This window comes from Poromitra crassiceps, assembly GCF_964638095.1.
Source record: "Poromitra crassiceps genome assembly, chromosome: 13".
Taxonomy (NCBI): domain Eukaryota; kingdom Metazoa; phylum Chordata; class Actinopteri; order Beryciformes; family Melamphaidae; genus Poromitra; species Poromitra crassiceps.
Window position 1 is genome coordinate 4206734 of NC_139644.1, and position 15262 is coordinate 4221995.

General features: G+C 44.0%; 1 protein-coding gene across 1 annotated transcript; it reads right to left on the reverse strand.

Annotated features, from left to right (window-relative positions):
• Window positions 1–216: 216 nt before the first annotated feature.
• yipf2 (Yip1 domain family, member 2) lies at window positions 217–12883 on the reverse strand. Its single transcript, XM_083648516.1, has 9 exons — window positions 12626–12883; window positions 11905–11942; window positions 11219–11352; window positions 7758–7838; window positions 7565–7652; window positions 7118–7234; window positions 5593–5759; window positions 3774–3956; window positions 217–1296 (listed from the first exon to the last, which is right to left on the reverse strand). The coding sequence occupies exons 2-9, from the start codon at window positions 11933–11935 to the stop codon at window positions 1189–1191; spliced, it is 909 nt and encodes a 302-aa protein (XP_083504642.1). The 5' UTR covers window positions 11936–11942; window positions 12626–12883; the 3' UTR covers window positions 217–1188.
• Between the last annotated feature and the right edge of the window lie 2379 nt (window positions 12884–15262).

Here is a 15262-nt window from a genome sequence, read left to right on the forward strand (position 1 = left end):
GTAGTGTCTTATGTTCATGACATCACTGTAGTGTCTCATGTTCATGACATCACTGTAGTGTCTCTGTTTGATGTCATCAATACATACTGTCCCAACAAGTGATTGCCTTCACAGCAACCACTTTTTGGCAGCCAATCACTTTGCAGCTTTAAACTTGTAAAAGGACTGGGATGCTTTTTGCAAAATATTAAATGTTTATTAATGTATAGTCTAGTTTCCTAATACAGGCCTAAACAAGGATATTAGACATACCAAACACAAACATAGGATTGCTTAAAATGACATGAAGTGTGAGTTGAATGGTTTAAATAGGTCAGATAAATAATAAGATGTACTACTGCTGCTCAACACCTGGAGAGGAGAGTCTTGTTGTAGCTGCTGATTGGAAGTATGTTAATATAAAGTCAGATGAAGATACAGTCACAGTGAAAACTGAAAGCAACAATAGGAACATCTAGTCATATCCTAGGTTCAGAAGTACTAGGGCTGTATTGGTACTCCATACCTTTAAGGCAGCCATTCCCAAACTTTGAAATCTGAAAATCTTCCGGAGCCTCTGATCAACACACGAGCCCAGAGAAAATAGTTCCCTATATATTTTTATTTCATGATCAGAACATGTCATTTAAAGGAAAGTCTTATCAACTCACAAACTCACATCATTTGCCTCAGCAGGAAAGTCAAATTATTTCAGCCTCAAATGCATATAGTGACATTTTACTCGCTGCCTTTTTAGAATGACATTTTGTGCTTGGCTTTGGTCACTTACTATTTCAAAATAAATAAATAGCATTTCCCCTTTTAATGCACATCTCAATACAACAAAGTCGGCTAGAATAGATACCAAGGTTTCAGCCCTTCAGATCAGGGCTCAGGTTTAGCAATGTTTTGCTGTACGTCACATTTTTCTCATCCAAGTAGTCAACTTTATTTGTATTAAATGTGTCTCGTTTGTTTCAATCTTGCTGATGAAAAGGAGGGGAAAAGGCAGGAGGGGGGTCAGTGGTAAGGAAGCCAGATGCACTCAAAATAAAAATCTACATTTATTGCAAATGTACAGCAGAGCCACGCACCCACCCCAATGCTTTACCAGCTTCATACCTCCAACACACACACACACACACACACACCCCTCCTCCACCAGCTTAGCATACCTCCAACACACACACCCCGCCCTGTTCCCGTTGGTCAGTGGGCTCTGGTGGACAGTGTGGTGAGAGTGGTGTCATTGTGAACAGGGGGACTTGGACTTGTATGGAGCGGTGTTAGATGGACCGTCGTCTGGAAGAAGTACATCTGAAAGAAAGAGGGGAGGAGAGATAACACCATCCATCCGTGACAGTGATGAGAGAAGACTTTTTGAAGAGCTTTGAATACCACCTGGAACTGAATTTAAAAACACAAAGGAAGCTGAAAAAACCAGCCTAATTCTGAACATCTCACTGCTATATTTCTTATATTAACTATGATATATTTCTAGTTGATCATGAAAATTGTAAAACTATCAAATGGGCATAGAAGAAAAAAGACATGGACCCTATTTATTTTCCTGTTTGTGTCTTAAGTAAGTGGATCCAGTATTGAGTAATGCCTACCCCACACTACAGGATAATTTGCAAGATTACGGCCAAGATTCCCCCCTCCCGATTTTCTCGGGGGTGCTCCCGATTTGAGCCGCGTCGGGCAGATAATCTTCCCAAATGATCCTGTAGTGTGTGGGGTTCAAAGATTCACAATCGGGAAGACTGCCTCTTCCCGATTGTGAATCGGGCATATCTAACATGTTAGATATTTACAACCCGACATGCGATTGCATCTTGAGCAGAGAGCCAGTAGTAGCTGTGTTTCCATTACAGTTTTTCACAAAATAATCTGGCCCGCGTCCGCTCGCAGCCCCGCACAGAAACAAAGGACGAGGAAATTGTCATCGAGGTGAAATACCCGTGCGTCTTTGAACGGGACGGAAAACTAATGCTATACTGCAAAGCATGTAGCCTACAACAAGCGCTTAGGTCTCATATGCTTCCCGCATCGGCGAGTGTCCGCACGGAAAAGTGAGTCAAATCAGCAGACGCGCCCCTCCACAAGACACCTGTGCCGACGGTTTTCGTCTGGCCGTGCACAGTAGGCCTACACCCCGAATGGACGCGGCTGGGCGGACAAAGTGGAGTTTTCAAGACTTCCACGAGCAGAAACCCACACAGTGTATAAAAGCTCCACACGTTTCCTCATCAAGATTCAGTGTCTCTCATTTCCGTGCGACAGCCCAAACTTCAAGCATAATTCCAGCATAACGCTATACTGCAAAGCATGTAGCCTACAACAAGCCTACAACATACACCTTGACCAGCACATCCTTCAAAAACATTTTACATTTTTTTTAAATAAGATTTATTTAGAAAACGAAATGACACAAATTTATTATTATTATTATTATTATTATCATTATTACTACTACTACACCCGGTGCGCACACTGAATAGGCATTTTAAAAGTTAACGTCGAGCCCTGCTTCCAAGGTGAATCTTCGGCATAATCTTCTAGTGTGTGGGGTTGCGTTTGAACAGACGCGATTGTGTGTGTGTCCCAAGATTGAAATGTTAAAAAATCTGCTCTCTCTGTCCTGTAGTGTGTGGGCTCTCAAGATTTTTATAATCTTCAAGGATTTGAAAATCCTGTAGTGTGGGGTAGGCATAAGCAAACTTATTAAGTAAGTAAACGTAAGCAGAGCTGAAGCTTGAGGCAGGCTCAAGCTGAGCTGACGCCTAACCGTTCACCCCGTCTGTGTGCTGCCTGTGGCTCTGGTCTGCAGACCCCAGCTCACCACCGTCTGTGTGCTGCCTGTGGCTGTTTGTGCTCACGGCGCGTGCCGGTGTGAGTTCCCCCGTTTTAAAAACAGTGTTGGCTCCCGCCCAGCCAGAAGACTAAGAGACCGTCTCCAGGAAGCTACACCGGCTGTGCACCAAAACAGACTTTTCATTTTACATGACGCCTATTTTGGGAATGGTCACGTGGCGGGTAGACCCCTGAGCATCACTCGTAAAATCTAGTCGCCATTGGCCGCTTGGCGGGTGTTACTTATGGGCCCTGACCAACAGATATCCTGCATATCTCTGTTCGAGGTTAAGAGAGAACAACCGATATCAGTGCACATCCACTAGGCTCACTAAGCTTGCAGCCGATGGCCAGCAGCGCGTGCACTAGGCTCACTAACCTTGCAGCCGATGGCCAGCAGCGCGTGCACTAGGCTCACTAACCTTGCAGCCGATGGCCAGCAGCGCGTGCACTAGGCTCACTAACCTTGCAGCCGATGGCCAGCAGCGCGTGCACTAGGCTCACTAACCTTGCAGCCGATGGCCAGCAGCGCGTGCACTAGGCTCACTAACCTTGCAGCCGATGGCCAGCAGCGCGTGCACTAGGCTCACTAACCTTGCAGCCGATGGCCAGCAGCGCGTGCACTAGGCTCACTAACCTTGCAGCCGATGGCCAGCAGCGCGTGCACTAGGCTCACTAACCTTGCAGCCGATGGCCAGCAGCGCGTGCACTAGGCTCACTAACCTTGCAGCCGATGGCCAGCAGCGCGTGCACTAGGCTCACTAACCTTGCAGCCGATGGCCAGCAGCGCGTGCACTAGGCTCACTAACCTTGCAGCCGATGGCCAGCAGCGCGTGCACTAGGCTCACTAACCTTGCAGCCGATGGCCAGCAGCGCGTGCACTAGGCTCACTAACCTTGCAGCCGATGGCCAGCAGCGCGTGCACTAGGCTCACTAACCTTGCAGCCGATGGCCAGCAGCGCGTGCAGAACCACGATGGTCATGACTGTAGCGATGGCCGTCACCTTGGTGTCGTCACGGACCACGGGCCAGAAGGTGAGGACCAGGACGGAGCCGGAGATCACCATGGCGACCAAGATCAGGAGCCAGCGCAGCCACTCAGACGGTATGATCCACAAAACCTGGAGCGGATCGCACAGAGCTGGATGTTAGTTACTGAAGTGTCCAGGCCTCAAGCATCATATTTATGTAAAAGCACCAAAATTGGTTTGCATCAGAGTTCAGGTCGTTTCAGACCAAAGAGTTCAGGTCGTTTCAGACCAAAGAGTTGAGGTCGTTTCAGATATTTGTTGACAAATTTTCGTGTTCAAACCTTTCACACCAAGAGTGACATGAAGAACCACACTCCATGCATTCCAAGCATTCAAAAGTCAAAAGCCGCTCATCCCGATCTCGACTCTTCTCGTCCCTGGCACCTCAATGGTGGAACGAGCTTCCACCTTCAGTCAGGACAGCTGAATCACTGCCGATCTTTCGGAAAAGACTAAAGACACACCTTTTCAGGCTCCATCTGGGCCCTTCTTGATCTAACTTCTTTCTCTCTCTTTCTTAAAAAAAAACTAAACTAAACTTGTACCACTGTTCCTTCAGAAGTTGTAGTAGTCATAGACTGTGCTCCATAGTTGATTGCTCTATTGCTGACAAAAATGTGTTATTGTAAGTCGCTTTGGATAAAAGCATCTGCCAAATGACGTAATGTAATGTAATGCAATGTAATGTAATGTAATTTAATGCATTCCAACGGAAATTTAAAATCTGCAACGTAAACTTGTGACAGGCAGCAGTGGTGATGTGGAAGTGGAGAGGAGCAGGGAACCGTGCAACCGCTTTGAACGTGGCTCAGCCAATCACAATCAAGGAGCGGAACTATCCGTTGTATCCATGGTGATGCTGAGATTGGACAGCAGGGCCAGGTGCATATTATACATATATATATACTATACTATATATATCAGGTGCATATTATACATATATATATACTATACTATATATATCAGGTGCATATTATACATATATATATACTATACTATATATATCAGGTGCATATTATACATATATATATACTATACTATATATATCAGGTGCATATTATACATATATATATACTATACTATATATATCAGGTGCATATTATACATATATATATACTATACTATATATATCAGGTGCATATTATACATATATATATACTATACTATATATATCAGGTGCATATTATACATATATATATACTATACTATATATATCAGGTGCATATTATACATATATATATACTATACTATATATATCAGGTGCATATTATACATATATATATACTATACTATATATATCAGGTGCATATTATACATATATATATACTATACTATATATATCAGGTGCATATTATACATATATATACTATATATATATATACTATACTATATATATCAGGTGCATATTATACATATATATATACTATACTATATATATCAGGTGCATATTATACATATATATATACTATACTATATATATCAGGTGCATATTATACATATATATATACTATACTATATATATCAGGTGCATATTATACATATATATATACTATACTATATATATCAGGTGCATATTATACATATATATACTATACTATACTATATATATATATACTATACTATATATATCAGGTGCATATTATACATATATATATACTATACTATATATATCAGGTGCATATTATACATATATATACTATACTATATATATAGTAGGAGGACTCACCGACGTGGGGATGTAGATAAAGAGGGAGTAGCCATAGGCGCACACAGTCTCCAGGAAGGAGTAGCCTCCGACCTGCCTCTCCGCCCCTTGCCGCCACGTCAGGAAACCCCAAATGGCCATCGGCACCAGCCAGGCGTACATGAAGATCACGACTGCAGCTATCGTCACTGGAGGAAAGAAAAAACTCATGAAAACGACCACAAGGTGGCGCTCCTGCTGTGTGCCAGTTGGGAGAAACTTCCAGAGAGGTCAAATAGCTGACAAGTGGGGCCAGACAGAGATGAACATCATGGACCAATAATTGCTTTAAAATAATTAGGGATGCACCGATACCGATAGCTCCAATATACTGTGCTCGTGTACTGTAATATAATATAGTGTAATATACTGTGCTCGTGTACTGTAATATAATATAGTGTAATATACTGTGCTCGTGTACTTAAGCAATATAGCATGAGAGCCAGTGTATTGTGGCAAATATATCCCGCTGATCAGCTGTTATCCCACGAGGCCGTAGGCCGAGTGGGATAACAGCTGAGCAGCGGGATATATGCCACAACACACGCCGCTCGAGTGCTATATTGCTTTTATAAAATGGTTTCCAAGTATGATAATATAATAATAATAATAATACTATAAGTCCGACTGGCATGGCATTCTGGTAGAGTCAGTTGAAACACTACTGTAAGGCGGGACCGCAAGAACGTGCGGGTGATTTGATTGGATCGTTCTGGAGACTGAAGTTGACATTGGCCAATCCTGGCGCTTGCTGAGAAGCTGAGAGCTTTCTGGAAAGCCCGACACGCAGCTCGAGCACAGCGCTGCATTCTCAGCGCTTGCTGAGAAGCTGAGAGCTTTCTGCAAAGCCCGACACCAACTAACGTTACGGGGTTAAATGCGGGGTTAACAGCCTTTTTTTTGCAAAGAAGACATTAGCCCGCGTCTATTCTTGTACAAAACATAATTTTCCGCGAAGTATTAGTAAAGTTATAAGCGAAGATCGATTCACAAGGATCTGACAGCTGTCTCCGCCATTTGCTTTTTCTACATTGTCATTTGAGGTAACCAAAGCCTTTTAGTAAGAGAGTTGCCATGGCAACTCATAACCCATGGCCATGGGTTATTGGAGTGGGTTACGGGATTTATACGATGGCTGTGAACCAATCAGATTGCTTGATTTGAGAGAGCCGTTTTATAATGTAATAAAATATAGTGTAATATACTGTGCTCGTGTACTGTACTCACTAGTAAACGCACCCAATGCCACTTTACAGCAACGTGATTTTAACCTGAAAACACAAACAGGCTCACAGCTGATAAGGCATTGCAGAGAAGCCTGTTCATACTCATACTACTTTAAGTACTCGTATCAGTACTCAGTATTGGCAAGTATCCAAATGTAAGCACTTGTACTTGGTCTGGAAAGAAGTGGTATCGGTGCATCCCTAAAACTAATCCACATATTGATGGAAGTAAAGGACTGACCTCTGTGGAACTGAGGTCTGTAGTGAAGTAAAGGACTGACCTCTGTGGAACTGGGGTCTGTAGTGGTAGGTGGGGTTTCCAGTCTGGCTGAGGAAGGTGGACAGGTTCCCACTGATGGCCACTGAGAACACCAGCGTTATACAGATCCAGAACGGACCTACACACACACACACACACACACACACACACACACACACACACACACACACACACACACACACACACACACATTAGTGCTGTAGACATATGGACACATAAGGACTTTGATTTAGTACATTCCCTAACTCCTAAACTTGGCCCTCTAACTAAGCTGAACCTGATCCATTAAATCCATGCAGCTGGGGGTGCAAACATGCAAACATGCAAACATTGCACTTTTTAATTGACACTTTTAGTGTCGGTGGAGATGGATTAAATTACTTGAAATCCAAATCTAGGCAAAATCAAAGAATAAAAATAATTAAATATTATGGAGCTATTAACTTACCATATAGATCTGGGTTACTTCTAATGTAGTGTTTGATAAAGTTCCTCCCAGGTAATGGCATCACCGAGCCCTTAACCCTGTCCAACACCTGCATCAAGAGAATCCAAGCATCTTCTCAATGACAACTAATAATATTCCTTCATATGGGAACACCTGGAAATTCATTTCCCTCAGCTTGGCTTATTGATCGTACCTGCATTGTGTCCACATTGAAGAAAGACTGGTAGTACTCAAAGGTCCAGAAGCTACTGGTTGGTTTCTGTCCTCCTAAGAGCTGGGAGCAGAGTCAACTATCACAATGAACGTAAAAGCACTCGCCGAACCACCGCGGAGACCCGGGTTCAAACCCCCGGCAGCGGTACTTCCTGCTTGGTCAGATGTTCCTACAGACTCAATTGGCCGTGTCTGCGGGTGGGAAGCTGGATTAAGGGTACAGTACGAGTCTTGGTCGCGTGTATACTTTTGGCAACCAAGTTTAGATGAAACCACGCCCCCAACTCATTTGATTGGTCACGCCCTCATACGCGACGCTACACTCCGCCCACCCCTGACAACCAGGCAGCCACCGCTCAAAGAGAACTCTTTGGAGACCCAGTGTTTCCCATACATAAAGGAATTTGCGGCGCACCGCCACAAAAGGATGTTGACCAATTTTTTTCTTTTTTTTTACAGTGCACCTGAACGCAACATGCAAGATACCCGCTGAATAAGTGTCCAAATGTTCATGTCATTCTGGCCAATACTCCACTTCTGTTATAGCATTTCAGTCTGGAATATGGAATATCTTTCAATAATCTATGATTTAGCTGCTAAATTGTCAAATACCGCCATCTCCTCGCTACCCAGGCACTTATGTATGTACTTAATAGGGGTGTCAGGATATTTCGTCGCACGATATATCGCGATATCGAAACGTCACGATATGCGTATCGTCAGAAAAAAATGATATCGTTTAAAAAAAATTATATTTTTTTTTGCTCCTGAATAATAATAGAACAAATTTAGCAGAATCAACATGCATGAGTGAGGGGGTAGACTACTACTGGCATGGCAAAACAGCTCAAGGGGTACATAAGATTACATAAGTTTAGGGACCATTGAGCATGAGTTATTCAAGAAATAGATTGTATACTTTATTTTTCTTTCACCATGCAACAAACATTTAGTTTGTGACAGTGTGACACATTCTATTGCAAGAGAAGCATTATCTTCCATGTTGTTTTCTAGTTATTATAATAACAATTTCCAAAAACAGCATTTGTTTTGTATTGTGTGTATTTCAAATGAAAGACTATTTTTCCAGTATTTTCCCAGGGCTCCCTTGAAAAGAGGTTTCGATTTCAACGGGACTCACATGGTTAAATAAATGATAAATAAATACATAAAAATTATTTACTTTTGTTAACACATTGACTGCCAGACGTTTTTTTTTTGCTGTAGATAGCTTCTGCCAAGCCGTTTTTTGAGGATTATGGCTCATTTTATAAGAGCCGAGGATTCGTTTCAGCTTGGAGTTTGTGAACATACAATATCTCAAAAGTACTAATAGAATGTGTACTTTCTCTGTCTAAAAGAGTTAGTTTGTAGAGTTAGTAGTTATGTAAGCATTAGCAGTTGAATACAGCATGGTTTTAGCGTGAAAAAGAATATTCAGAGATAAACGGCTTTTTGTGAAATTGGATGGAACTGTCACTTTAACCATTCATTTTTGGCTCTCTCTCTCTCTCTCTCCCTCCCCCTCTCGCTCTCTCTCTCTCTCTCCCTCCCTCTCGCTCTCCCTCCCTCTCTCTCTCTCTCTCTCTCTCTCTCTCCCTCCCTCTCGAGTTGCTTCAACTCCGCCCTCCGTGGGCGGACAAGCTTGTCACCAGTCAGTGCTTTGCTGCTCTCCTGTGCCTGTCTGCACAGCCGCTGTTTGAGGAAGTCGGGATGGACTCACTCGTTTGGAGTTTTGGTTGAGAGAAGCTTTTGCGATTCTGGTCATATTTATGCTGCGTGTTTCAAAGTGTGTTCGTCCACCTGTAATCTATCACCCGATCATAGTAGATCGGCTGAATCTATTATGTAAATTTGCAATCCCGCATCGCCAGCAATCAGCGCGAAAAGGAGAATGGCTGGGCTGAGAATGGCTTGACAAGTTAAAAAAATGCTTTCCTTCCTCTAGCAAGGAGAGCACTGTTGCCACTTAGTGGGTCGGTGGAATGGGTTGTAAACGTTCGGTGGCTCCAATAATTATATAAGAGATGTAAAAGGCTTAGATGCACAACCCACCGTCAAAAAAAAAAAATCGATGCCAAAAACGTGTAAACACGTTGTTGGCAGGGAACAGCTGGATTCTGAAAACGTGTTCATACGTTGTTGGCAGTGAATGAGTTAAAAAAAATATTGTTAAAATATCGTATCGTAATCGTGAACCCAATATCGTGTATCGTATCGTATCGTATCATGAAATTAGTGTATCGTGACACCCCTAGTACTTAACCTAACTAACTTAACTAACTATCCGGTGTGCACAACATTGTCAGCCTAAACTCCGGCTGACACCCCAAAAACCTACAATCCACTACAGAAAAATGTATATTGTTTGTTTATTAACTGGCCCCTCGCCTTCTATCATTTCACGAAAGTGGCCCCCAGGCAAAGCAAGTTGAGTATCCCTGACCTATAGGGAGAAATTTAGTTTGTCATTGTAAACCCACAGCACAGTAATGATGACATGTTCTTCATAGATCTAGCCTTTTAATTGTGCTCTTAAGCTTTCTCAAAGTACACCAAATTCATGCATTTTACTTTAAAATGTTTTTAAAAAATCTCGCGGGGGGCCATGCCCCCACACCCCCCTAGGGGGTCTGCAGTCCCCCACCACAAATACTCAAAATCCTGTGGGAAACACTGGGAGAGCGCTCCTAGTTCTCCGAGCCACACATCTCCAGGGGAAGGAGGAACGGGGGGGAAATGGGGAAAACACACTGGACTTGGGGGAAAGAGCTCTCTTTGACCGGTGCCTGCCTGGCTGTAAAGACAGAGTCGCCTCTGCTGGTTACGGGAGTTTGTTGTCAGTGGTGGCGCGGGACACCGACGCGTATGGCGGGGAAGCGGTGTGTGTGTGTGTGTGTGTGTGTGTGTGTGTGTGTGTGTGTGCACCTCGCTTCGGTGGATGAGTTCAGAGGAGTGGCTCGCCTGGCAGGGCGGCAAGGCGTAGTTGCAGCAACCAATCAAATGAGTTTGGGCGTGGTTTCATCTAAACTGGGTTGCCAAAAGTATAGATGCGTCTTGGTCGCTGCACTAGTATATACAGTATACAAGCTGGACAGTGATATACTATTGAAACCATGGACTGTAAAGCTTTGAAGGCAACATCTCCATGTTGTTACAAATGATGACTTTGTCCTCATCAGGACAGAACATGTAGCAGCTTAGCAGATATATAGCTTATTAAATGTAGCAGCTTAGCAGATACAGTATATAGCTTATTAAATGTAGCAGCTCAGCAGATATATAGCTTATTAAATGTAGCAGCTTAGCAGATATATAGCTTATTAAATGTAGCAGCTTAGCAGATATATAGCTTATTAAATGTAGCAGCTTAGCAGATATATAGCTTATTAAATGTAGCAGCTCAGCACATAGAAAAGTCCACTCAAATCCTTTGCTCACCTCTGAACTCTCCTCAGTCCCCTCCTCATCTTCTGACAGGGTTAGTTTCACATCCTCACCTCCTCCTCGTGGGGGGGCGGGGCTTGTGGAGGCTCCTGGGTCAGCTGACAGCAGCTCTGCCGCTTCCTCAAACTCTACACACAATACAGGAGTGAGATATCAAATCATTTAGTTTTTCATTCTCAGTAGAATCCGGTTTCCTGCAGAAAAGATAATGTTTTTCTCTCTGTCCAGCAGATGAAGTCACCTAGCAGAGCACAGGACTTGTACTGTATGTATACATTACTGTGTGTAAAGGCATAAGTTAGAAAAAGCGTACATGCATGTTTGAATAATCCATGACTCCAAGATGTTACGTGTGTCCATTTGTGATCTCAATATTGATCAAAAAATAATCATGATTATTATGATTGAATCATGATTTGAAGCATAATGGTGCAGCCCTCACTTCACTTGTACCTCAACTAATTAGTTCAAAACAACTAAGATTCATATTGCCAAACACTTGAATATCAGAGGAACATGCGGCAGCAACACATATTAAAACAACTGTGAAAGCTTAAAACAGAGATCTGAAAACTGTGGATTGTAAATTGACATCAGTAAACACAATTCTGGAGATGAAAGATCGGGAAGGCCCATGGAACATATGTGTGTGTGTGTGTGTGTGCATTCTAGGAGCTTACCTTGGAATGTTAGCTCACTCGGACTGGCCATCGCTGCACTGAATAAACACAGGGTTCACACACACAATATTACATCACATTCAATGACCTTCAAGGACTTTTTCCAGGACTATTTTTCAGTTCATGAGGACATTTCCTAGCCTGCTTACATATATATACACATATATATATACATATATATACATACACACAGTGTAACTGGCCAAATGGAGGCAGGAGTCACAGATTAGAGGAGACAGACGAGCAGAGATCAGCTGACTCAATGTGGACACATTAATAAAGATATGAGTGAGTGTATTCCTGCTTTTGCTAAAGATGATGTTGATGCCATAGAAGTGATGTCATCTCCGGCATCCGTGACGTCACAGCCACGTGGTCTGATTAGGTAATGACTCCCATGAAGTCAAGCAGTAGACAAGTGACAATGTTGTGACAACACTACTGGCCCATTTTGGGGTGAACTAAGTAGTGTAACATGTCAGTCACCGTTTAGAACACGTTTATCTTTTGCTGCACGTCCTCTTAAAAAAGAACAGTGGGAAGTTGAGTATAGCCACTTCTCCAGGCACCACGACAACACTGCGTATATGGAACATATGTTACAGAGCTGCAGGTTAATCTGGCAGGAAGTCAATGTGTATATATGCTGTCATTCTCCAGATAAGCAGAGAAAAGCAATGTGCTGTGTGACTTTGTCCTGAGCAGAGTGAACCAACCTTACCTGTCTGTCTGTCCGCAGTGACGATGTGACAGTATCGTAGCACAGGTATTAGCAGTGCTGCTAACAGCTACAAGTCTACATGAACGCTGGCACTGCTGTTTCCGTCTCTCTAAACATGTAGATGTGTCAACACGACCGCTGGATGTTAGCTAGAGCAAGGCTTTCAATTGATAGATAATAATAGTACACAGCTAACTACCCGAGTACAGAACAGATGTCAGCATGTCCGGGTTCCACGTCACACGTTGTTGTAGCTACACAGCTACAAGCGGATTGATTTTTTTTACACTGAAGCTGTCGCTTGAGCAAGACTTCTTCTTCTTTCCGATTTACGGCAGTGTAGACGCTACTGGGCGTATTACTGCCCTCCACAGGACAAGGGTTAAACTAACTCAAACGCTTCATTCTCGGATACAGCTCTGAATCATGCAGAAACACATTTTGCAAAACTGCTTTTGTGATCAGCTGGTGGTTCTTATTATGGCCAAAGAAACATTTAATAGACCTGACAAGCTTTTATAAAAGCTTCTTCTTTCGGTCCTATATTTGGCACATTCTAGTAAAACATGCTTCACTGTTTCAGGACATCCACACTCACATAATCCATCAGGATGTTGTCCCACAAATAATGTGCAAACACTGATTCAAAGCACAATGCTCGAGACAGTCTGCACATGTTTACACAATCTGTCCTTGTGGTACGCTGAAGTTACTTTAGACTATTCAGACATGATGTTGTGATAAACACTGTATTGTAGGCTACTAGACAGCCTGCTATGTCATTCAGAGGCTATTATGCGAGGGATCAGCAGAGCAGCATTTTGGTAAACAAACTGCGTCACTGGGTGGCAACGGCAATGGAATCCTATGGAGCCTGAGTTTGAGCGTCTGACTCTAGCCAGCTGCCCGTGTTTACAATTTTAAAACTGACAGTTCACACAACTTTAACACGACATGCGTAATATAGCCTACATCAAACTCTTGAGCTAATTCTGCTCTCACTCAGAATGTCAAAATATAAGCGATGTGATGTGATGTATCCACCTTATTTTTGAATGCCTCACCGTAAAAAAATAATTGTGGGTACAAGGTCCGGTTTAACGTGACTTATTGTTGCAGCTTGCCATTTCCTCTACTCTGCTGCAGCCCCAATTATAAACCGGAAACTGGAGCACGTTATAAAAGTTATAAATATAGTCACGTTATAAACAACTAACCAACGCTGGGGGTCCGTATGGAAACAGTGTTACTCGAAATGTTTAAAAGTTAAATCAATTTGGTCATTCAGTGGGGTTTTACTGCCATGTAAATTAACTATTACGCTAGCCACTAGCTAATAGCCACAGTAGCCGACTACCCACAATGCATTACGTTATCCCAGCACCAAGCTAGCTAGCTAATGTTAGCTGCTGCCGGTTGGTTGGCTAGCTAGCGAATGTTAGCCGTTAGCTATTGCAAAGGGATCTGACGGATAGTGCAGTACACTCAGCAGCTATGATAGTGCAAGGAAGTCGGGGAGGGGGGGGAGTCCATATGGTTCATCCGGTCATGGGGCACACGTCATCACAGGACAACGCTGGCAAACAGAGCCAGCCAATCTGGCTCTGTTTCAAATCTGAGCCAGCCAATTGCGTTGTCCTGCGCTGTTTGCGACGTGTATAAAAGGCAACCGCTGAGCGTGGTGAACCAGAGAGGCCGCCTGGAGAGGAGAGGAGAGGAGAGAGGAGAGCCGCGGGGGAGGACCAGAGAGGCCGCCCGGAGAGGAGGGGACAGGAGAGAGGAGAGGGGGAGAGAAGAGGAGGGGGGAGGAGAGGAGAGAAGAGAGGGGAGAGGAGAGGAGAGGAGAGGAGAGAAGAGAGGGGGGAGGAGAGAGGAGAGGAGAGGGAGAGGAGAGGAGAGAAGAGGGGGAGAGAACAGAGAGGAGAGGGGGAGAGAAGAGGAGAGGGGAGAAGAGGAGAGAGGAGAGCGCCGCCAGCGGCACCACCCCGCTGGGCACAGACACCCAGGCCAGCCCCAGCCCCACCCCCACACCAGGCTGCACCACCCAGGCCAAGTGCCCCCCTGCTGGGCACAGACACTCAGGCCAAGTGCCCCTCTGCTGGGCAGACACCCAGGGCAGCCACTCCCACCACCAGGCTGCCACCACCCGCCCTGCCCGGGTCCCACACCCCCGCCCAAGACCCCCCTCCAGAACCCCACGCACCAGGCGGACCCGGTGCATGGCGCGACGCAGTAAACAAACTCATGTTTCCCTCGTCACCAGTCATGCTGGACATCAGTACAAGTGTGAGATCCCTCTCATTCCCGCAAATATGTAACGTAGCCTATATAAATACAGTGTTGTGTAGTGGAAGCAATCATCTTGCTCTATAATGACCAGAACGGGTGTTGTAAACTGATCATTTATTTCTTCAACATGCTGCAGCAGAAAGGGAGATAAACAGAGGACACTATTTTCGTAGAAGTAGCCTACTTCCCCGCGCAGCATCGTGACATTGAATGAAATTTAATATAATTAGGCTCGTTTGAGATGACTTCTGGCTCGCCTGGGAAGCAGGCGAGAGCAGTCAGCCAATTAGAGGCAGAGAGGGGCCGGTCATGCCTTCGTCTAGCCTTCGCCATCCTGGGGGAAAAAAG

Excerpts from the sequence above, each read along its gene's own strand:
- yipf2 (XM_083648516.1), bottom strand. The coding sequence starts at position 11,935 with ATGGCCAGTCCGAGTGAGCTAACATTCCAAG. Across the intron at positions 7,235-7,564 it reads AAGTAACCCAGATCTATATG|GTCCGTTCTGGATCTGTATA; the intron begins GTAAGTTAATAG and ends GTGTGTGTGTAG. Across the intron at positions 5,760-7,117 it reads CAGACCCCAGTTCCACAGAG|TGACGATAGCTGCAGTCGTG; the intron begins GTCAGTCCTTTA and ends TCTTTCCTCCAG.